Source organism: Zootoca vivipara, chromosome Z1, assembly GCF_965207765.1.
Source record: "Zootoca vivipara chromosome Z1, rZooViv2.hap1.1, whole genome shotgun sequence".
In the NCBI taxonomy this organism is placed as follows: Eukaryota; Metazoa; Chordata; class Lepidosauria; order Squamata; family Lacertidae; genus Zootoca; species Zootoca vivipara.
The window spans coordinates 54134770-54158138 of NC_142583.1; the positions used below are offsets into that span (position 1 = coordinate 54134770).

General features: G+C 44.8%; 1 protein-coding gene across 1 annotated transcript in view; it reads left to right on the forward strand.

Moving 5' to 3' along the window:
• SLC39A8 (solute carrier family 39 member 8) overlaps positions 1 to 22147 on the forward strand; it is a 33487-nt gene extending 11340 nt beyond the window's left edge. Inside the window, exons 2-8 of the mRNA XM_035112592.3 lie at positions 359 to 524; positions 3549 to 3718; positions 4415 to 4537; positions 4803 to 4973; positions 11704 to 11911; positions 12158 to 12342; positions 21461 to 22147. Of these exons, the coding sequence (XP_034968483.3) occupies positions 359 to 524; positions 3549 to 3718; positions 4415 to 4537; positions 4803 to 4973; positions 11704 to 11911; positions 12158 to 12342; positions 21461 to 21610 (1173 nt within the window). The 3' untranslated portion in view covers positions 21611 to 22147. The remainder of the gene's footprint in view (positions 1 to 358; positions 525 to 3548; positions 3719 to 4414; positions 4538 to 4802; positions 4974 to 11703; positions 11912 to 12157; positions 12343 to 21460) is intronic.
• The last annotated feature ends 1222 nt before the right edge of the window (positions 22148 to 23369 follow it).

The following is a 23369-nucleotide window of genomic DNA, read 5'->3' on the forward strand; positions in this document are numbered from 1 at the left end:
ATGAGATCATGTCTAAAAATGGAAAAGTGTTGGTCTTCATTAGGTGAAGTGTGTCTTTCAAACCAGAGATGCACTGAATCCAAAATGATAACCAAAGCATTTCCCAGGCTTAAGGTTCTTAAGGTTAATTTTCAGAGGTAAGGTTGTTCTAGGGGTGGCATCTATGCAGGTCAATTTAATCCCCCTATTTTTTTTTTTGCCCTAAGCTCAGCCCCAGATGACCATCTCACTTAATCCAGTCAATGAGACCCTAGTTTTGCCTCAAAACTGTGAAGCACCAGAGCCAGATCACTCCCCTTTCCCAACATCTCTGCTATTCCCTTTCTCAAGCTAACCCAAGTTTCTCATTTTGTTTCAGTGCATGTCTGCTGAAGACATCTTTTCTCTGCATGGAATGTCAAATAGCAGCAAGATCACCGAGTCCAGCTTCTCCGCAATATGTCCTGCTGTTGTACAGCAGCTGATTTTTCACCCTTGTGAAAAATCCATGTCCAAAGGCAATTCCAGGCCATCTCCTACAGAAGGTACCTGTCACTGGTGACTGGTATAGCCGTGAGATTAATTTAGCCCTGTCATTTACTCATTTCACACAAATCTGTGGAGCAATGTTGCTACATGTTAACAGGGCACATGGCTGGTGGTCTACACTGGTTTTTGCTGTTGGGTGGAAGCTGCCTTATTCCTGGCCAGACTGTCCATTTAGCGCAATATTGTCTACTCTGATGGGCAGGTTAGCTCCAGGGCCTCTCCACATCTTTCCCATCACCCACAACCAGATCCCTTTTAATGAGAGATGCCAGGGATTGAACTTGGGGTCTTCTGCATGCATAACATATGCTCGACCCCCTCAGAAGGGTTGGGGGAGGGAATCTACCTTGAATAGAGCACCGCCCTGCTGCCCACTGCTGGTTTTGCACCCAGTTTTGCTCAAGTTACCGTGTTTCCCCCTTTTTAATACGTAGTCAGAAAGTAAGCCATAGCAGGCTTTTAAAGCATTTGTTCAATATTAAACACCCCCTGAAAATAAGCCATACCTCCACGCAGCAGCGCCGCTCGCCTTGAGGCAGCGGGACCCAGCAGCAGCACTGTCCTTGTCCTCCCGCTGCTGTTGCTGTTGCTGCTGCTGCTGGGCCAGGCGGAGGCGAGGCCGCTGCTCGCCCCTGGGGGCTGCATGGCCCAAGGCTGAGCGGCGGCGCTTCTGCACGGCTGGAGTGACGGGCGGCGGCGGGAGCGCTGCTGGCCCCTTCCGTGCCGCCGGAGCGTCGTGGGCTGCATGGCCCAAGGCAGAGCGGTGTTGTGAGACCGGGGCAACAGGTGGCGGCGGGAGCGTTGCTGGCCCCTTCCGCGCTGCCGGAGCGTCGTGAGCTGCATGGCCCAAGGCAGAGTGGTGTTGCGCCACCGGGGCAACAGGCGGCGGCGGGAGCGCTGCTGGCCCCTTCCGCGCTGCTGGAGCACCCGGCGAGGAGGCCTGCCTCCCCAGCGCCCGGAACGCGCTCGGAGCGCCCAGCAGCGCCTTGCAGAGCGTCGAACGCTCAGAGCGCCGCAGCAGCCTGGCCTCTTCCTGCCTGCCACCCCACCGCCCGGAACCGGCAAGGAGGAGGAGAAAGGGGTGCCTGGGAAGGAGTCGGGAGGGCCCTTGCTGCATGAGCCATGGGCACCCGGCTCCTTCCAAGCACAGTGAACACCGCGCCTCGCTTTGAGCAAGAGGCATGAAAGGGACGCGGCGACGAGGGTGATGGCTGCGCGGGCGGCGGCTGCGTCACATCTCCCGGCGGCCGTGGGGGCTCTCGGTGCTGCCTTGCCCGGGCCCCGCATTCCCCGGAGGCCGGCCTCATGCGGTGGGTGGAAGGCACGCGGGTGGCCTGTCTAAGGCCGGGCGGGATCCCTCAGCCCTCCTCATCCTCATGTGTTTATTTCGTGAAACACGCCCCCCCCCAAAATAAAGCAGCAGGAACCTCGGGGCGGTTGGCGGGGTGTGGGTGGGAGAAAGATTTTAAAAACCACGAGAAAGGCATCACCGGGCGGAGCGCCGAGCCAGCGGCCTGGCCTCTTCCTGGCCATGCCGAGGAGGCCTGCCGCCCCACTGCCATAAAAGGTACCATAGGTACCATAAAAACATAATAAAAATAAGACATCCCCTGAAAATAAGACACCATGTGGTTTTTTGAGGGAAAAAAGTTATAAGACGGTGTCTTAAAAAGGGGGAAACACGGTATATTCCCTCTGATTGCCTCTAGAAAAGTTAACTGTTGGGAAATGTGTGATAATTCAAGATTGCAATGGAGATATGGTGTTTTATTTTTTTAATTCAGGGTGTAACCTGATGTGCTATGGCTTCAGGGTGAACACCAACTCAGTCACAAATGCATATTTTATTTATATAGAATATTTATAAATCATTTTTTCCTTCAAGGGAGCTCAGGGTGAGGTACAACAAATGTGCAAATGACACAGAACTTCAATAACATCCCTTTAGTACTTTGTAACTTGTTTTCTGTGCAACACCTATAATGATATTTTCCTTGTGGTTTACAACGGGGATGGGAAACCTCGGGCCTAGGGGCTGAATACATACCCTCCAACATTCCTCTGATGAAAATAGGGACGTCCCATTCCATAATGATCATTTTACTATTTATACCCCGTACATCTGACTGCGTTGCCCCAGCCACTCTGGGCACCTTCCAACATATATAAAAACATAATAAAACATTAAACATTTTTAATAAACTTCCCTATACAGGACTGCCTTCAGATGGCTTGGGGGGGGGGGTCGGATAACTCCATACCCTCCAATGAAAATAGGGACATCCTACCATACCCTCCAATACTTCTCCAGTGAAAGTAGGGACATCCTAAGGAAAAGGGACGTTCTGGGATCAAATCAGAAACCGGGACAGCTTCTCTAAATCAGGGAGGTCCCTAGAAAATAGGACACTTGGAGGGTTTATGAATGCAACTCTCCAGGTCTCTCTAGCTGATGATGCTTGGGAGACTCCACAGTCCACACACCCCTTCCCCAGGCCATACCTTTCACTGGCTTTCTTCACCGCCTCCTTAAATGTTGTTGCCTGGCTGAAATGTGCCCTAGAATTCTGATGGTGCCTCTTGCATGTCTGGGTAAAGGATAGAGAGGTGTAGAAACCAGCCTGCTAAGCAAAGGTAAAATGTATATTCATTGCTCTGCCCATCTTTGCCTCTGGCTCCATGCACCACTGGGATGTGGCCCTCAGAAGGGTGCACAGAAGGGAATGTGGCCCTACCCCTGGTTTATAATACATTGTTTTCAGCAGAACTGCCCTAACAATTCTGTTTACTATGCAGCGAGAGAGCTATACTAAGGGGCTATTTTGGGTTTTCTTTTACAACCAGCACATTTTAAAATAATTATCCTGGTTCCTGACTTAAATATTAACCAAACATTATGCCCTTAATTCAGCTGTTCCACAACAAGATGAGTAAACTTTCCCCTGCCAGATCAGTCTGATATCAAATGATTTTTAATATGTCTAATATTTTGACTGCATTTCCCCCCCTCTCTCATACAGTCTGGGGCTTCGGTTTCCTTGCTGTGACTATTATCAACTTTGCTGCACTCCTTGGATTGGTCTTAACTCCTCTTTTAAAGAAAGACTATTTCCCCAAGATTTTAACCTACTTCGTAGGTTTGGCCATCGGAACCCTCTTTTCCAATGCAATTTTCCAGCTTATTCCAGAGGTAAGGATGAAATGGGTGAAGATGGCAGTAGAACTGGGAACATGATCCTGTCACATGTGTTCCCATGACCAGGTCTGAAATATACTTGAACAGATGGGTATTCATGAGCTGCTGTACATTCTTTCTCCTGCCATGAACCTCATTCAGGAGAATGAGACAGCCTTGACCTGCTATTCTTCCATCTAAGAAACCTGCTATTCTCCCATCTAACAGGTCGTTGGAGGATGAACAAGCCAAAGACCCTAAGTCCATAAATTGGCACACTAGTTGTAAGTAAATGAGTCTTCTAACCATTTACATATGGTTGTGCTCAGATGGGGGGCAGTGCAGGGCAAATTTAGCCACTGAACTCAGTTGAACAGGTTGACAAGTCTTGCTAGGTGTGGTGGAGCTGCAGTGCTAGCTTCCTGGCAGAGGGGTCACTGTTGCTTACCAAGGAGGACAGGGGAAGAGGGGAGGCGGCAGGGAGGTTAGTGCGGTGCAATGGACAGATTGAGCCAATCTGCTGCTCTTCCCGATGTGTTTGCACCATGCTGTCCTCCCATTGCCTTGACTTCTTGCTGGTTGCCAACAGTGGCCCACTGCTTCTGGTTAAAGGGTGAGTAGTGAGTATTTTCTTACAGTATATATATAATTCCAAATGAAGCACATTGCATTTTGGGTTAACCTGGGCTCGCTGTTCAACCTTCTTCCTAGGCATTTGGATTCGACCCCAAAATCGATAACTACATTGAAAAAGCGGTAGCTGTGTTTGGCGGATTCTACATCCTCTTCTTTGTGGAAAGAGTTCTTAAAATGATACTGAAGACCTATAGCCAGGTGAGTAGGTAGCAGGACACAAAATAAACACTTTTCAGTGTTAAATATCAGCATGCCTGTTTAATTGGGCAGAATAAGAAGTTCAAAAAGTTGAGTTTGGGTTTGGACTAAGGGCCAGAGCAGACAAATTGGTCTCCTCTGCAAATTTATATCTCCGTCACAGAAGCTGACAAATTTCTGTCCTGTTGTGCCATAATGCATTTGAGCAAATTTTCTGCTTCTGAACTCCATTTGAACCTTTCCTGTTTTATTTGGTTCTTTTTAGAACCGTCACAGCCACTTTGAACCTGAAGAACTGAAACCTCCCCGAAGTCTCCCTCCTCCTCCTCCTGAATCGTTCAAACCTGTTAATGGAGCAGTGTGCTATGCAAATCCAGCCATAGCTGAGGCTAATGGAACTCTGAGTTTTGATAATGACATTGTGATATCTGGACAGGTATGAATGAACACAACTTGCCAGCTTACAAAAACATATCAAGGAAAGAGTGAGAATTCAACCCTTGATCCATTTATGTTTTGATACCAATTTTAAAAACAACTTCAGCATATGTGAGAATGAGCTCTAGCATGATAAGAATGTTGCTTATTTCTCAACAGTCAAAACCGCATTATTATATATAAACTCTTCCACATAAATTTACCCCTTGTCAGACTCTGGTATTTGCTGTCTTATTAGCCTTGGAAGGTGGCAGACTTTTCTTCACTGGAGGTTTTAAAGCAGATATTGGATAGCTGTCTGCCAGGAATTCTTGAGCTGTGACTTCTGTATTGTAGGGGGTTGGACTAAATGTCTTCGGGAGCCCTTTTCAATTGTACAATTCCGTGATTCATCATTTCCAAAATTCTGTCCTTTTGGACTTTTAAATGCTAGGTATGAAAGGGATAAGTATCAACACTCTTTTGTGTGTGTGTTTTTGACATACAGTGGTTACCTTCGGTTGTGGACGGGATCCGTTCCGGAGGTCCCAAGGTTTCCACAACCTGAGGACCACTTCTGCACATGCGCGCGGGGCGAAACCCGGTAAAATACTTCATGTGGCCAATGAAATGCTTTCAGGCGAGCAGGGCCTGAGTGAGGGTGCACAGCCATTTCCCAGCATGTGTGATTGTGGCAATATACACACTGATATGTTCTTTGCTCGTTTTAGCATACTGTAGTCCCCCCGTTTCCCCCCTCTATATACAGAAAGTGTCACATGTGAAGCATTCCCTATATTTGAGTCTCTGCGCAGAAAAAAATAATGTCATGTTTGAAATTTGTTTATTTATATTTCTTTATTATTATTATTTACTACAGTGGTACCTCAGGTTACTTACGAATGCTTCAGGTTACAAACTCTGCTAACCCAGAAATAGTACCTCAGGTTAAGAACTTTGATTCAGGATGAGAACAAAAATATCTAAAGTGGTGCTTCACGTTAAGAACAGTTTCACGTTAAGAACGGAGCTCCGGAACGAATTAAGTTCTTAACCAGAGGTACCACTGTATTTTTATTTCTTGCCTGCTCTTCATGAAATATTGCTGGTCCCAGGGCAAGTTAAAATTGGACTCAAAGTTGCATGCATTGAGCCGATGGGTTTTTGTGAGGGTAACATGAAACATAGATGCTGCTGATCAATTAAGTTAAACCTGGGACTGTCTCCGTTGGTGAGTCAGCCAAGGACCTGAGGCAAAGTATTTAAGGGAGCTGAAACAAAGGCCTGGTCTAACACATGCAGCGGAACAAGACTGGAGAACTTCCAGTTTGCAAGTGGGTGCTTTCATTTTATGAATACTCCTGGCATAAAAAAAGAAAAACCCCTAGAAGTGGAAGAGTCACACAGTAAGGTGCATACCCTCCAATATTTCTCTGATGAAAATAGGGACATCCCATTCCATAATGATAATTTTACTATTTATACCCGACACATCTGACTGGGTTGCCCCAGACACTTTGGGCAGCCTTCAACATATATAAAAACATAATAAAACATTGAACATTAAAAGAAAACACCTTCCCTATACAGGATTGCCTTCAGACGGCTTAGGGGTCAGATGACTATATACCCTCCAACATTTATCCAATGAAAATAGGGAAATCCTAAGTAAAAGTGGGACATTCCGGCATCAAATCAGAAACCGGGACAGCTTCTCTAAATCAGGGACATCCCTGGAAAATAGGAACACTTGGAGGTGTGGACTAGCACAGGGTCTTTCTCCCTAATGTGTGCGTTTTACTTGTGTGGATTAAAAATATATATATATATATGAAGGAGCATTAAAAAAATACCCGAGTATAAGCCACACTTTTTTCTCTCCAAATTTCGACTGTGAAAAGTTAAAGTGCAGCTTATATTCTTCACCTTACAAAAATCGGCTTTTACAATATCGCTGCTGAAGTAGACACACGGTAAAACAACAAAAACATGTTTATTGCCAATTTGTGAGCTTGAGTGCCTGTGGAATTATAGCAATTGAATAGCAATTTGTGATTTTAACAATTCTATGTACGGTAACTTTTGCGGGCTTGCAAGAACAAAGGATTAAATTGGCTTGGAGTTACAATTCTACCAACCACAGCAATTTTCAGCCTGTAACCCAATTTTAAGGGAGCAACTTATATTTGGGTATTGTCTTTTCCCCTTTCCCCTCCCCTTGAATTTTAAAGGTGTGGCTTATTTGTGGGTGCAGCTTATATTCGGGCCAATATGGTAGCGCCCGGCACTTGCAATCTGAATTGGTACAGTCCAGTGTACTCCTCTCTTGTGCCACTGCATGTGTAGACCTGTCCAAGGACACAGGGAAATAACAGGAGGATAAGGAGGCTGGCAAGCAAGCAAACAAGCAAGGAAGAAAATAGTCTGATATATACAGAGAGGGGGATGCATAGGCAAGGCCAGACCCAGGCTACAACAGGAGAAATCAGTGCACTGCATAGTGGCTTCATTTGTGCAGCGACATGGAGGAACAGCCCATAGCTCAGTGGTGAAACCTCTGCTTTGCATGCAGAAGGTCCCAGGTTCAATCCCCACACCTCCAGTTAGGGTTAAGAAAGACTCCTTGTCTGAAACCCAGAGAGCTGCTGCCAGTCAGTGTAGATTTTACTGAGCTAGATCTGATTTGGTATAAGGCGGATTCCTATGTTCCAATTACTTACTATGAGGACATTGGCTTTATTGCTCCTAGTTTGATATTTCCTTGCTGATCTTGATACTTCAACGTTTGTTATTATCTTTAGGGAACGTGGGGCACCTCTTCTCCCTCCCTTATTTGTCCAGATCCCCATCAATATCTTAATTGATTTGATTGCCAGCAATGCCCTAATTGATCACATTCACTCCAATGCTGTAACATCACCCCTTGAAACCTCCTGTGATGTTTACCTGAAGTTCTTACTTAGTCAGGAGTCAAGGTTAAAAAAAAAGGACAATGATGTACCCACCTCCCCCAAATCTTTACTGTTAAGGAGCTTTCTGTTACTAGTCAGAGAAAGAGGCTTTGTGTTGTAGCACATTCTGACAGGAATCCTGTGCGATGGTTACTTGAGAGTTCAGAGAGCTTGAAAAGGGCCCGGGAAAGGAACTGAATTTTGTAACTCACGAATGGGACGTCTAGTGTATGACGTTTTATAAAGTCACTTTGGAGAGAAAATTGACTTCTCTCCCTTATCCTCTCGCTGAGTTCTCATGCTGTCAGATGTCCTGCTTCTCTGGAAATGTCACTGCCAAACAGCTTGCCTTTGTAAAGCAGGTGGTTTTCCAATCCCTTTGGAAAGTAACTTGGGAGTGAGGAAAGGAGCAGTTACTAAATGTGCAGAAGCTCCAGCCTCCTGATCAGGGGGGCAGATTTGTGGCTCTCCAGAGGTTGTGGACTTCTTCTTCTTCTTCTTCTTCTTCTTCTTCTTCTTCTTCTTCTTCTTCTTCTTCTTCTTCTTCTTCTTCTATCACTCGTAGCCGAGTAAGATTGTCTTCCATAAACACGATTTTAACAATGGGTCCGTAAGTGACTGTGGAGGCCAATTCTGGATCCACACGTCCTTCCACATTGGTTTTCAGACGGGAGTTGATCACGGTGTGGATTTGCCAAGCGTGCCTTCCTCTTAGCACGTTTCTCCCTTGCGTCCTGAGATCGAGTTTCTTCAAAGCCCATTGGTAAAGGCTGTTCTTCAACTGGAGCGCTCGCAGGCCAGTGTTTCCCAGTTGTCAGTGTTTATACAACATTTTTAAAGATTTGCCTTGAGACAGTCTTTAAACCTCTTTTGTTGACCACCAGCATTACGCTTTCCATTTTAAAGTTCGGAATAGAGTAGTTGCTTTGGAAGACGATCATCAGGCATCCGGCACAACATGACCAGTCCAACGAAGTTGATATTGAAGAATCGTTGCTTCAACACTGGTGATCTTTTCTTCTTCCAGTATACTGATATTAGTTCACCTGTCTTACTAAGTGATGTGTAAAAATTTTCAGAGACACAGTTGAAGGAATCTTTTGAGGAGTTGGAGATGGCGTTTATAAGTGGTCCATGTTTCACAAGCATATAGTAAGGTTGGTAGTACAATAGCTTTGTAAACAAGCACTTTGGTTTCCCTGCGAATGTCCTGGTCCTCAAACACTCTGCACTTCAATTGGGAGAAAGCCACACTCGCAGAGCTCAGGTGATGCTGGATTTTGGCATCGATGTTGGCCCTTGTGGAAAGGTAACTGCCTAGGTAGGAGAAGTCATCAACATTTTCCAACGTTACACCACTGAGTTGGATTTGTGGCGCTGCAGAGGGGTTATTTTGTACTTGTTGGTGCAGCACTTTGGTTTTTTGGATGTTGAGTGATAGGCCTAGCTTACAACTCCCATGAGCCTAGACCAGCATGGCCAATATTCAGGAATGATAGGGGCTGTGGTCCAATGTCTGAAGGGGCACAGGTTCACCTCCCCTATCCTACATGAAGCTTATTTTCAAAGCAAGGTTATTTACTCTCTTTGATACCAGTAAAGCAGGCCTTAATGACATTTTATTCCAAATGATCATAGAAGGCAATTCTTTCCCCAACTGCACTGGCATTATGCTCTCTCCTTTAGGATTGTCTCCTAATTCAAGGGTGCAATACAACAGTTTGGTCTGCACAAACACTCCTGGAATCATTCAAATACAAACAAAATGCATGTTTCTGTCTTTACCTCTGACACATTTGGATGTGATGTTTGTGTAGGAAGCTGATGTGGTGCATCGATCAGCTTTTATTACTGCTTCATATAAGCATCACTCTCACTTTCACTGCGTTCCTGCCACGGCTGCAAACAGTGCTTTACGATCATTGTATCACCGCTCAGCCAAGGCACTTTTTACTGGAGCAATGATGACTTAGCTGATGATTCTGTGACTTCAGCTTTTGAAGAGAGACCCTGCATAATCAAACTTGTAATGCCAGAGATGAGAGTGGGGCGACTGGGAGACTTCCCTATGCTAAGTTATCATTCATTTTGCATTCTCATTTACAGACACTGTAAACTGGGTGACATTTCCCCTGCTGTAATGCTCCTTGTGATGATTTGCTTCCTTGTCTAATATGATGGTACTCTTTGTAATCAGAAGAAAATTTTACATTTGTGTGGAAGGGAAAAAAAGAACGTGTCTGCTCAAACCACATTCTTTAACAGGGTGGATTTAACTTTCCCCCATTTTATTCTGGACTTTAAGAACATAATAACCCAGATGGATCAGGGCAGTGGATCTTTTTGTCTGGCATCGTGTTCTCACCATTGACAAATACCGATGAGTACCCCACAAGCAGGACCTGAATGCAACAGCACTCTAATCTCCTGTGGTATTCAGAAGCATACTGCCGCCAACAGTGGAGGCAGACCATAGCCACCAGGGTTATTCCTGTTGATAGCCTTATAGAATAATAGAATTGTAGAGTTGGAAGGGACTGCAAGGGTCATCTAGTCCCCTGCAATGCAGGAATCCCCCTGCAATGCAGGAATCTTTTGCCTAACATGGGGCTTGAACCCATGGCCCTGAGATTAAGAGACTCATGCTGTACTGACTGAAGCTAATCCTCCATGAATTTGTCTAATCCTCTTTTAGACCCATTCAAGCATCCTCCATTTTTTACTCAAAGTGGGGTTTGGATTTGCACTTAGGCATTGGTAGAGTTTGTGTTTTCAGACCTAGTCTTGAAATAGTGCATCTCTGTACCGGCTGCCGCTTATTGATTTTTATTTGCCCCCATTTTATAGCATTATTGTGTCAATGGGTGTTACTGTTGGTTTTTAAAACTGTGTTTTTGTACCCCACCCTTGGGCTACTTGGAATGAAGGGTGTGTAAAAAAAAACACAAGCAAATAAAATAGACATGCCATAGAATGCATGAGAAACTAGGTCAGCTGAAAGGATCTAAGATGTTATGGATTCTTACAGCAGCCACATCGTGCAAATAATTTTTTTGCATCCTTGGAAACATGACGGCATCTGAGTCCATCATATGTTGACCTCCTTTGGACAAACCATTTCCATTTGAAGGCCACTGTATGGAGACTGCAAAAACCAAAAAAGTAGCTGTGATCTGACTTACAGTGACTTGGGTTGCAATCTTAACTATGTCCACTTGAAAGTAAGTCCCATTGAATTTAATTGGGTTTCAACCCAGGTAAGTGAAGTTGGGATTGCAATCTTAGGCTCTTTAGGCAAAACTGTAAGCATTAATTCAACAGGACTACAGCTTTCTATGACGGGACGCGGGTGGCGCTGTGGTCTAAACCATAGAGCCTAGAGCTTGCCAATTGGAAGGTCGGCGGTTCGAATTCCCGCGATGGGGTGAGCTCCTGTTGTTCCGTCCCAGCTCCTGCGCACCTAGCAGTTCGAAAGCACATCAGAGTGCAAGTAGATAAATAGGTACAGCTCTGGCGGGAAGGTAAATGGCATTTCCATGTGCTGCTCTGGTTTGCCAGAAGCGGCTTAGTCATGCTGGCCACATGACCTGGAAGCTGTCTGCGGACAAACCCTGGCTCCCTCGACCTACAGAGCGAGATAAGCGTCGCAACCCCAGTGTTGTCCGTGACTAAACCTAACGGTCAGGGGTCCCTTTACCTTTACCTTTTACAGCTTCCTATGTAATATTTGCTCTCTGTGGAGAGAAAGAACTTTGGAGCACTTGTTTTATTTTTCTGTAATTTTGTCATCATCTACAGAAAGAAGAAACTGAAAGCAACTCGTGTAAATGTTTCAGGGGACCTGCACTGTCGGAGATTGGCACAATTGCCTGGATGATCACGCTGAGCGATGCTTTGCATAACTTCATTGATGGGCTAGCCATCGGTGCTTCTTTCACCCTTTCCCTACTTCAAGGAATTAGCACATCTATAGCAATCTTATGTGAAGAGTTTCCTCACGAACTGGGTAAGATGTTTTCCATTAACTCAGCTAGCTGTTAGATGGATGCATTAAGAGAGTTCTCATCAAACAAGAGCCAACCAACAAGTGTTCTGCCGCATTGAAATAGAAAAATGAAATGATGGCGTCCCTATAATTTTCGTATGCACTACCCACGTCTTTTTAATTCTCTTGTTGGGAGTTGGGGGGTGGAATGTATAACAATAATGGTAATATTGCTTGTTGACTGTTTTCCTGCTTTTCTTTTTCCAGGGGATTTTGTCATTCTTCTTAATGCAGGAATGAGCACTCGGCAGGCCTTGTTTTTCAATTTCATATCAGCATGCTCCTGCTATGTTGGACTAGCTTTCGGTATCGTAGTGGGCAACAACTTTGCTCCAAACTTTATCTTTGCAATCGCTGGAGGCATGTTCCTATACATTTCCCTGGCAGATATGGTAAGCTCCTACTATATTGTATGAATACTACGTGTATGTATGAATCAGACCATTTATCCTCATGGAACCACAATTCTTATATTTGGCTAAGAAGCCAGATAGCCAAATGGCAGTCAGGAGACCTGATCTTTATTGTTGCAACAAGGTTCAAACACATAGAGTAGGAACCTCGAGCATGGGGTTACACAAACTTTTAAGACTTCTCCATCCCCTTCCCATAATACATTTCCAACAACATCATCGATACATCACAAATATGTCACAGAGCAGGAGTGGTTGGCATGTAGAAACATACACACACACACACACACACACACACACACACGGGGGTGGAATTTTTTATAGCCTTCCCTTGTGGGGAAGATTCCAGGGGCCACATGCCAGTGGACCAGAGGCAAAAGTGGGCAGATGTGGTACTTATCTTGGTATTTCAGGCTGTGTTCAAGCCACAAACTCCTGGCCAGGTTTCTCCCTTCCTCACACACTTTTCCATCCAGGCAAGCAAAAAGGATTAATAGTTCAAGGGCATAACCCAACCAGGCAAAAGGACTGGAGGAGGCTGCAGAACAGGGCCAGTGGTGGCTGTGCCCTGGGGAAAGGTCTAGTGAGAGTCTTGAGGGTCAAGCAGGAAGCCTGTAAGGCAGGCATCCCCAAACTTCAGCCCTCCAGATGTTTTGGACTACAATTCCCATCTTCCCCGAACACTGGTCCTGTTAGCTAGGGATCATGGGAGTTCTAAGCCAAAACATCTGGAGGGCCGCAGTCTGGGGATGCCTGCTGTAAGGCCACATTATTTAGCCTCTCGTTCCTGATGTTCTTGAGTTTACATGGTTGCGATACAAGATAATACATCTGTGAGAGGAAGTTGCAGTTGAATCATAGCACGTATCTCAGTAGCGTTAAATTAATTCCTTGTGGGAACTAAGTTTCTTATAAATACCCACCCTTGGAATGGTGCTCTCTGATGTTGGCACTGCAACCCAGCATATTGCTACACTGCATAAAGTCCATTTGAAGTCAGTATGAATCATGGGTAGGCAAACTAAGGCCCGGGAGCCGGAGCCGGCCCAATCGCCTTCTAAATCCGACCTGCGGACGGTCCAGGAATCAGCATGTTTTTACACGAGTAAAATGTGTCTTTATTTAAAATGCATCTCTGGGTTATTAATGGGGCATAGGAATTCGTTCAACCCCCCCCCCCCCAATATAGTCCAGCCCCCAACAAGGTCTGAGGGACAGTGAAAAAGTTTGCTGACCCCTGGTATGAATAATGTGCTGCATGCAGGGCCGGCCCTTCCATTGGGCAGAGTGAGAAAGCCACACCAGGAGGCAGATGCTAGGGAGCAGGGAGTAGCAGCAAGGTGTTGGGGGACAGATCTCCGGGTGCAGCGTACAGCCTGCCCTTCCCCCTGTACACCAGTCTGCTGCCTTCAGGTACAGTGGAGGTTGCTGACCCATCATCTGTGTTCAAATAACACCCAGCTGTCGGTCCAGTTGGCCTGCATGAATGGAATGGGAGAGGGTGCCATCTTGTCTTTTGCATCAGGCGGCAAAACGTATTGGGCTGGTGCAGCATATCAGTCTAAAACTGATATGCGTGAGTTTGATCCTGAAGGGTGAGCAAAATCTGGGCAAGAGATCTCGGGTTTCTCCCCCCCCCCACTTGAGCTCTCCTCACCAAGTCACTAAACTGCACTCAAAACTTTGCTTGTTTTAAAATGTTTGGAACAATTAGGTGGCATGTGCAGATGTCTGTGTGTGTGTTTTGGGGGATGGGGGTGGTGAGTGGATACCCTGAAGGGAAAAGGGGCACCTCGTATAGGTGGATTTGTGAAATATGGACCAAGAATTCAATTTTAAGAGTCTCACATGCAACATCACCAGAACAAAAGAGAATATCAGTGATGGGAAAGGGGGGTGAAGAAAGCAATGACTATGATGGAGAAGACTTATTTGTTGAGAGTTGTTATTGACTCCAAATTAGAGAGAGAGAGAGATGAACAAACCCAGTACTAAGGTCACTATGCACTCAATGAGTCCAGTGTTTGCTCTTCCTTCCTTTGGCTAGGCATATTTCTGCATAAAAGAGGAATATAGCTCTGTTGGTTTCTATTTCTGCATTGCATGGGGTTGGACTAGATGACCATTGGGGTACCTTGCAACTCTACAGCTCTATGATTCTGTGACTGGAACCTCTCTCTCTGCTAAGGGCAAAGGGCAAGCTAGGAAACTACCATTGCTGTCTATCTCTCTGGCTCTTTTCAGTATTACCATGTTTACACCCCTGTTTTAAAACCAAGAGGTGATAGGTTTCTCTGTCTACCTTTCTAATCTCTCTGTCTGTAGGTGTCTAGACCGGAACCGTTAATGTTGTGTCTGAACAAAATGTAAATGATGTGTGTGAATGCTCAGTACAGACACCTGCTTTTCTGCTGAATTCTACCCTGTTCCTCTCTGTCTAGAAACAGGTAGGATTTGTTAGAACTCTTGTTTCTCTCTTCCGTCTCTCACTTGCTCATAACAAGCTGATTTACACTTTAAGCAGGGCGAAGTGGTAGGATTCAGAATGCAAGCAGGAGGACTCATATTTCTGAATAGTCCCCCATGGAAAACAAGCTTTCAACATAGAGTAAATTAAGTGCATCTCTGAGAAAAATTTAGCAGAGTTCTCCCATGTTTCTATGGGTAGGAAGCTTTTTATATTGAATAATATTACCTCCCACCTGCATTCTGGAATGGTACAGTCTATCATTTTATCACCTCAGTTCTACAGCCTTATTAGCTAGATCCATAGGTGCGGCACCGGAATTTGCGCGGCGGCCATTTTGGAACTGGGCAGAGCAGCACCAGAAGTTGCTTCTACGCATGCTCTGCCCATTTCCAAATGGCCGCAGCACCATAAATCACTTCTGCACATGTTCAGAGACTCCAGACATGTGCAGAAGGAGCCTCCCCGGGCCGGTAAGAATCCGGGGGGTTTACAGGGTTTTTAAAAATCCGGGCTGCCAGCGGGAAATGGCTGGAAAAACAGGGGTTTCCCAGGGAATACGGGAGACTTGGCAGCTATGGCTAGATCATGTGTGGATGGACTAGCCAGTGTTCTGCAACCTTGGGTCTGCAGCTGTTGCTCAACTACAACTCCCATAATACCCAACCAGATTAGCCTATGATCAGGGATGATGGGAACTAGGAACCCAATGTTGAAGAACCCTGGACTAGACCTCAGAGATGATGTGTCAAGAGTACCAAGTGGGAGCATGTTGTTTGTTGTTGTTCTTAATTTATTAGATTTCTTATCCACCACAAGGTCCCAGGGAGGGTTACAGCATTTAAAAAGACAGTATTAAACTCAGTTTAAAGAAGTTAAGTTTGAATTGTTTCACATGGTGGCTGCCATCATGCAATTGCAGCTGACCACATGTAGTGGGAATTGGTGTTCAAGTGAAGGGTGCTCTCCTTCCCTCCACTAGTAAGCACTAAGCAGGGACGCGGGTGGCGCTGTGGGTTAAACCACAGAGCCTAGGGCTTGCTGATCAGAAGGTTGGCGGTTCGAATCCCTGTGACGGGGTGAGCTCCCATTGTTCCGTCCCAGCTCCTGCCAACCTAGCAGTTCGAAAGCACACCAAAATGCAAGTAGATAAATAGGTACCACTCCAAGCGTTTCCGTGCTCTGCTCTGGTTCACCAGAAGCGGCTTTGTCATGTTGGCCACATGAGCTGGAAGCTGTACGCCGGCTCCCTCGGCCAATAATGCGAGATGAGCGCCGCAACCCCAGAGTCGGTCACGACTGGACCTAATGGTCAGGGGTCCCTTTACCTTTACATGTAGTGGGAATTGGTGTTCAAGTGAAGGGTGCTCTCCTTCCCTCTACTAGTAAGCTCTAAGCAGGTTCTTTGAAGAAAGACTCATCCCTGCAGGCACCCAGGGCTTGCCCTACCCTTAGGCAGAGGGAGGCAACTGCCTCAGGCAGCAGGTGCTGGAGGGGAGTGGCAGGATCCCACCCCCCAAATCCTCGTGAACCTACTGTCAATTTTGCTCCTGCAAAGTGATGGCCTGGCCTATGCCCTCTGAGCTAGCATGTCACCTTCAGGAGCAATGCAACATGCTGTCCTACCACCAGTATTGAAGTAAGACCCAGTCTGCACTCTATATTTCTTACTTCGCCAAACCTTTATTAGGCATTACAAATATAGGGCATCATAAAACATCCATAAATAAAAATTTAAAATATATACTGTACAAATAAACAGCCACGCAAAAATATGCAATAACGATGATTTTTACTGGAGTTTCTTCCTGCTAAATAGTGCCATTCACCACTCTGAAAGATACTATTGATAAAAACTTAGCCACCCTTGCAGTTAATGTCAGACATAATCTGATATTTTCATTGTGCCGTGATGTTAGACTATTCAAAAAGGGGGATAGCATGACTTTGTGTAGCTGGTTGAACAAGGGACAGTAGCAAATAATATGTTCTACTGCACATTCAAAAAACATCTGCAATGTCTATCGTTTCTGGGGATGTTTAAATATCTCTCTTTTTCAAGCAGTATTACATCTCTTTAAGCAGTCATGGCTCCCCTTCCCTGCAATCCTGTTTGTTAAGCGTGCTGTGAGTTGTTGGGAGATTGCTATTCCCTTCACAGAGCTACAATTCCCAGAGTCACATAAAATCAATTTCCCTTTGCAGTGAGCTCTGGGAATTCCGGCTCTTTGTGGGGAATACAGGGTCTCCTAACAACTTTCAGCACCCTTAACAATCTACAGTTTCCATGATTCATTGGGGAAGCAACGGCAGTTTAAAGTGGTATAAATACTCCTTTAAATATATAGTGCAGATGGGGCCTAAGACTCACTGTGGGTCTAGTTGACTTCTGCTTGTGGAATAGGGGTTACCAACCACATTGGCTTTTCCTTCAGAGGGAAAAATGCCCTGAAAAGCTGCAGCCTGAGTGAAAACAATGATTCTGCCATGTATAGTGAAAGTATCAAGGAATTACCTAGTGGCCACTGGGCATATTTCCTCAGATTCCCTAACGAAGCCAACCAACACACAATTTAAGATTGCAACCCTATTCACACTTACTTACGCTGAAATTTACCCCACTGAATCTTGCTTCTGAGTAAACATGCATAGGATTGCACTGTTAACAGAACATGGGGAAATCCTGAAATGGTTATTAGCAGTAGTATACTGAGAACAGAGCTTTGTTTATGGTTACCTCTTCGTTGGACAATGATCATTGTGTGTTGATTGATTAAAGTGGATATGCCTATCACATCTCAAGGGGGTGGGAGAGAAAAGACTTTGAATCTTAAGGATGCTGAAGGAGGTGCTTGACTGATCTCCAAGAGAACGTTAACTGTTGACCCCTCCTAGGAAGGGTCAGCATTCAGAGCTGAGAGTGCTTTTGAGCCTTAAAGTCAACTGAAGTGGGTGAGTCATAGCTACAATATTCAGAAACCCTCCAAGAAGCTGCTTGGGGTTGAGAATAGATCGAAAGAGACTGTGGGTGATGTAGATGGGTGCTACTCATGTACCAACAGGCCTTGTTTTCACCAAGGACTAGATTAGCCACAAGTCTCTAGGGAAAACTATGGTCAGCTGACTTAAGGTCACCAGTCAAAAAAACAAATGTTGCATTAAAAACATATAAAGTAGGGGTTCCCAAACTGCAGACCATGGACCATCAGTGGTCTGTGAGCTTCATTCAGGTGGTCCATGGTCTGTCATGTTGATTTTTAATGGTCTTTTAATCCCTTTGCTTGCCAATGAAGACAGCCCCCTTCCCTAGCTGTGGTATGCAATAGAAGGACTAAGTCTACCCCAGGCATCCCCAGTCTTTGGCCCTCCAGATGTTTTGGACTTCATTTCCCATCATCCCTAACCACTGGTCCTGTTAGCTAGGGATCATGGGAGTTGTAGGCCAAAACATATGGAGGGCTGCAGTTTGGGGATGCCTGGTCTACCCTCTTGCTTACCACCTTCCTATTAATTAAATTTAATTACCACCTGTAATTATTTTAGGAAAAACAAGATATGTAGCTGTCTCAAGTGAACATCTAGCTTGGCTCCAAGGTTGCTGAATAAATGCATGGCTGTGAATCTGTCTGAAATGGGACTTTGTGTCTCCTGGCTCCATCTCCTGAATGGACCATGATGGTTCTGACGAGCGAACCCACCCACTCTTCCCTGGTTTGCAAAGCCTCTTCAAGCTAGATCTGGGTATAGCTGCCCATTACTTAGACCTGTTACTGACAAGGAGGACCGTGTTGCTGTTTTTTACTCCCTGTGTTGTGAAGGTAGAGGCAGTATGCCTCTGAGTACCAAAATCAAAAGTAGAAAAGAGTGCTTGGCCTGCTTGAGAGCTTCACGTGGGTGTATATGATTGGCCTCTGTGAGGACAGGATGCTGGACAAGGTGGGCCTTTGCTCTGATCCAGTGAGCCTCTTTTCTCATGTTCCTAAACAGGCATTTTAAAAATATTGTTCTTGAGCAATGAAGATGGCTTAGTTCATCCTTATTATTAGCTTCGTGGAAGAAATGTTAGCTGTAATGGGAGATGATGGCACTAATGGCTGCCTTCTCCCTCTGAGGTTCCACCCCTAGATAATTAAATTGTGTTGGGTTTGGAAAGGTGTTTCCAGAGAGCTAGTTTTTGTATTAATTAAGTTTCAGAGGGCTTTGAAAACTTTGAACTTGATCCTACCTCATCTTTGATAAGCAGCCAGCACAGCAATTTTGTTGATCAGTGTTTGTCAGCACTTTGCAGAAGCATAAGGCCCCCCCCCCGCTCCAGTGTCTTTGAATTAATTTCCAAGGAGAGTGTGCTTCAATGATAAACTGGCAAGTTAGTGGTAGAGATGCATTTACCTGTCAGGTTAGAAGTGGCTTTTATGGGCTTTTTCATTGCATTTTGTTTTTTTTTCTCTTCTGTTTGGATCTCTGGCTGATGTGTCTTGGTAAACTGTATTCATCTTGATCATAGAATCTAGGGCAAAATGTCTTACGGTTTCAAGTTCTAGAATTCAAGTTCTAGAATTCACAGCTCTGTTTTTCTTCTGAAAGAAATCAGTTCCCCTGATTTTTGTAGAAAAAGTAAGATAGCATTGAACTTTATTATAATATTTGATTTTATTATTATTTCTTCATTACATTTATATGCCACTTTTTCTTCCAAAGAGCTCAAGGCAGTGTACGTGCTTCTCCTATCCCCCATTTTATGCTCACAACAACCCTATGAGGTAGGTTAGGCTGAGAGACAGTGACATGCCCAAGGTTGCCTTGCCATTTTCATGGCTGAGTGGAGATTTGTACCCTAGTCTCCCAGAGTCCAGTTGCTCTAACCTTTACAACACACTGACTTTTATTATCCACTCTTCACCCTTAGATACAGGGCACATCACAGCCATTGACAACACAGCATTTTTATTTTTATTTAAATGTTGTTCATCCCCTGTTCTAAGAGACTGTGATAGTTTATGATATATATTTATTCCATGCTATCTTCACCACACAGGGCAGTCTAGAGATTGGAAAGTTGGTACAGTGGTACCTCGGACGTTGAACGGAATCCATTCCGGAAGTCTGTTCGACTTCCAAAACATTTGGAAACCAAAGCACGACTTCCAATTGGCTGCAGGAAGCTCCTGCAGCCAATCAGAAGCTGCAGAAGTCGTGTTGGACCTTTGGATTCCAAAGAATGTTTGCAAACCGGAACACACACTCCTGGGTTTGTGGCGTCCAGGAGCCAAAACCTTCGACTCACAAGGCATTTGGGATCCAAGGTATGGCTGTATTTGCCATGCTTCAGCAGAGGGATGAATTTCTCACTGTAGCGGGGAATACCCCAGGTGACCTGTGTGTCTGCTCAGTCCACTGATCTGATGGTGCCGACAGTTGATTGGGAACTTGAAGGTTCCTCAACCTCTCCATCACTTCAATATTTCCATAGCTTTAAACCAAACTTGGTCTGGACAGGCTTGCAAATAGATGGAGGACTTACACCCCTTCAGAACAAAAGGCTTCCCTCTAAAGTAGAACACACAGCTACCCAGAAGAGGAATAATCTGGTCTCTTAGCAGTTGCAGGTAGAAAATAGCAAGGGAAACAGGAGCATAGCTGCCAAGTACCCCGTTTTCTCCGGGAAAGCCCCGATTTTACTTACCTTTTCCCGGTGGTCCCCCGTATCACTTCGTCTCCCGTTTTTCTCCGTTATTTTCTCCTGCTGGCGGCCATTTTTTTCTTTCCGATTTGCCCTTCTATGGGCACCAAAAATGGCCACCGCCGGCTTCAAAAGTCACATCTACGCATGTCCGGAAGTACATAGACGCGACTTCCAGTGTCAGCGGCGGCCATTTTTGGTGCCCATAGATGGACGGAGCAACACCGGAAGTTGTGTTGACGCACTTCCTGACATGCGTACAAGCGACTTTCGAAGCCGCCGGCGGCCATTTTTGGTGCCCATAGAAGGGCAAAGCGACACTGGAAGTTACATCGACACAACTTCCGGTGTCACACGGCTGCCGGTCCCGGATTCTGCAGTCCAGGACTTGGAAGGTAAGAACAGGAGATGCCTGAGTCAGCACTGGGCAGGCAAGTTGCCACTTCTAACAAACAACACCAACTGCCCATGACAGTGCTACTAGCCAATTAGCAAACATTCGTTTGCATCTGCTGGTTGATTGTCCTGCAGTGGTGCTTCCTACTTGCAAACTACAGCTGCTATCAGGTCTGCCTTATCTTAATGCTGCCTGCACATTGCATAGACTTAAGTTGCAAATTATTGAGAAGCTCCCCTCCACAAGCTCCATTTAAGTGAATGGGCATTGCACAAAATAGATGTGAGCCCGTCCCTGAAACTTACAAAGAGAGGCTCAGCTGAGGAGGAAGCGATTTCCAGTGTTCCTTTCTTGGTGAAGTAATCACTTGGATACAACGCTCACAGCCGCATATCGTTGCCATTCCAGCAGCTTAAGAACCCAACCCAATCTTATACAGTAATGTAACATCAATCAGTGCATGCATTTTTTAAAAAAGAAATACCAATGTAACATGTTGTTCCACCAGATGGCAACACTTACCTAAAAACTTCCTTCCCTCTGCCTCCTCTAGTTCCCAGAGATGAATGACATGCTGAGAGAAAAAGTGACCGGAAGAAAAACAGATCTAGTCTTCTTCCTGATCCAAAATGCTGGGTTGCTGACAGGGTTTGCTGCGATTCTGCTGATCACGGTGTACGCAGGAGAAATTGAACTGGAATGATGCAAGCTTGGAGATGTGATAAGGAAGACACTTAGTAAATTAAAAACGGAAGAACTCTTGAACTCCATAAAAGGGACTTCGGAAGTTATAAAGGATTTGATCTGACATCCCATTTTCTTTGGAACGGATACCTTGGGTTTTTGTGTCAGCATGATAATAATCGCTTGTGCCGCATAAAGACTTAAACATGTGGGCACTCCAGTACCTGTGGGATTTCCTCTGCCTTCAAGAATTGTGTCCTTAACTTCAACACATACCTCCCTATGCATCACAAAGAGCTCTGGATTGGTGCCTTTGTATTTTTAATTGAGAAGTCACCTATAAAGCCTATACCATTGTATACAGAAAGTATTGCATACACTTTAAGAAGCATCCAGCAGCAGGCAAATCTGCAAGATGATTCAGGCTGAAATAAACATGACTTCGTTTACAAGGAACTTTTTACAGAAGATCCATGGCCACAATTCTAACTGTGATACAAATGGTATCAAAATAGCTTTAGACTTTTTCTCCTTTGGGGGCAGATTTTTTTTTATTTTTTAAAAAATTAAACTTACTTTAGTACGTTTGCATAAATAATGCAAAGATTCCAATTACCAATTAACACTGGATTAATGATACCACTTAGTGCTTTTGATCACTCTCTTTCAAGGGCACTGTGGGCTTTGTTATGAGAAGCACATTTTTTAATAAGTGATGTTAAAATTTCAATTGTTTATTACGTGAGTCATGCTTAAAAGGCACTGGCCTTATATATAGATATATATATATATATATTAAAAGAGAACAAAAATTAGCCATTTTAACATTACAATAGCTATTTCAAATTTCTGCTTTGATTTTTGTTGCAAAATTGCTGTGCAAATCAATCAGGCAATGCTGATGCCACAGTGTTTGACGAATTGCATGACTCAGTGTGTCCTAGTCTAGTGGTTCCTTCTGACTATGGAACCTCTGTGTGCAATTGCTCCTACTGCCATAGGAACTTTACATAAACTTCAGCGAGGAATGCTGCTCCACTAATACATTAAGCTGAATTCGGGAGGCTGCAGGTGTTAAAGTTCCAAATACCGCATTTTTCCATGTATAAGAATATATTTTTTCCTAATTTGTTGAAGTTTAAAATAAGAGGTTGTCTTATACATGGATAGTGTATAGTGCATTTTCTTAATTTCGAGTCCCCCCAAATAGGGGGCGTCTTATACATGGAAAAATATGGTAAGTATTAGATGTTCAGCCTGGAGCGTTATTGTACTCATGTCCTGTTTGCAGGCTCCCCAGAAGCACCTGACTCTTAGTCTGACCCGGTGGGTCTCCTATGGTCTTATGGATCTTGTGGTTTTATGGATCTGGGACATGATTTAAGGATGCATTGCTTTTCTTTATGGTCATACATAACTGCCTTTGAACACAATACTGTGGTACCTGGGAAGGTGCCCCAAGGGCCGCAGGATTTTGGGTGCCTCGCTCTCTGAGAGCAGAGAGAGAGAGGTCCATTCTCATTTTCTTATTTCGCTCCCATAAGCTGTAATGGTGGCAAAAAGCAACAACACCTTGGATTTCAAAGCTTTAAAAGAAAATTAAGACAAATCCAGGGGAGAAATAGACTTATCAGAGGCTACTAGCCACAATGGCTGTTCACTCTCTCTGCTGCTGGAAACAGTATGTCTTTGAATACTAGTTGCATTTAAAGGCAAACCTACCCAATTCACATTTTCCAAAACAATATGAGAATCAGAACACAACCTTTGAAATTCAC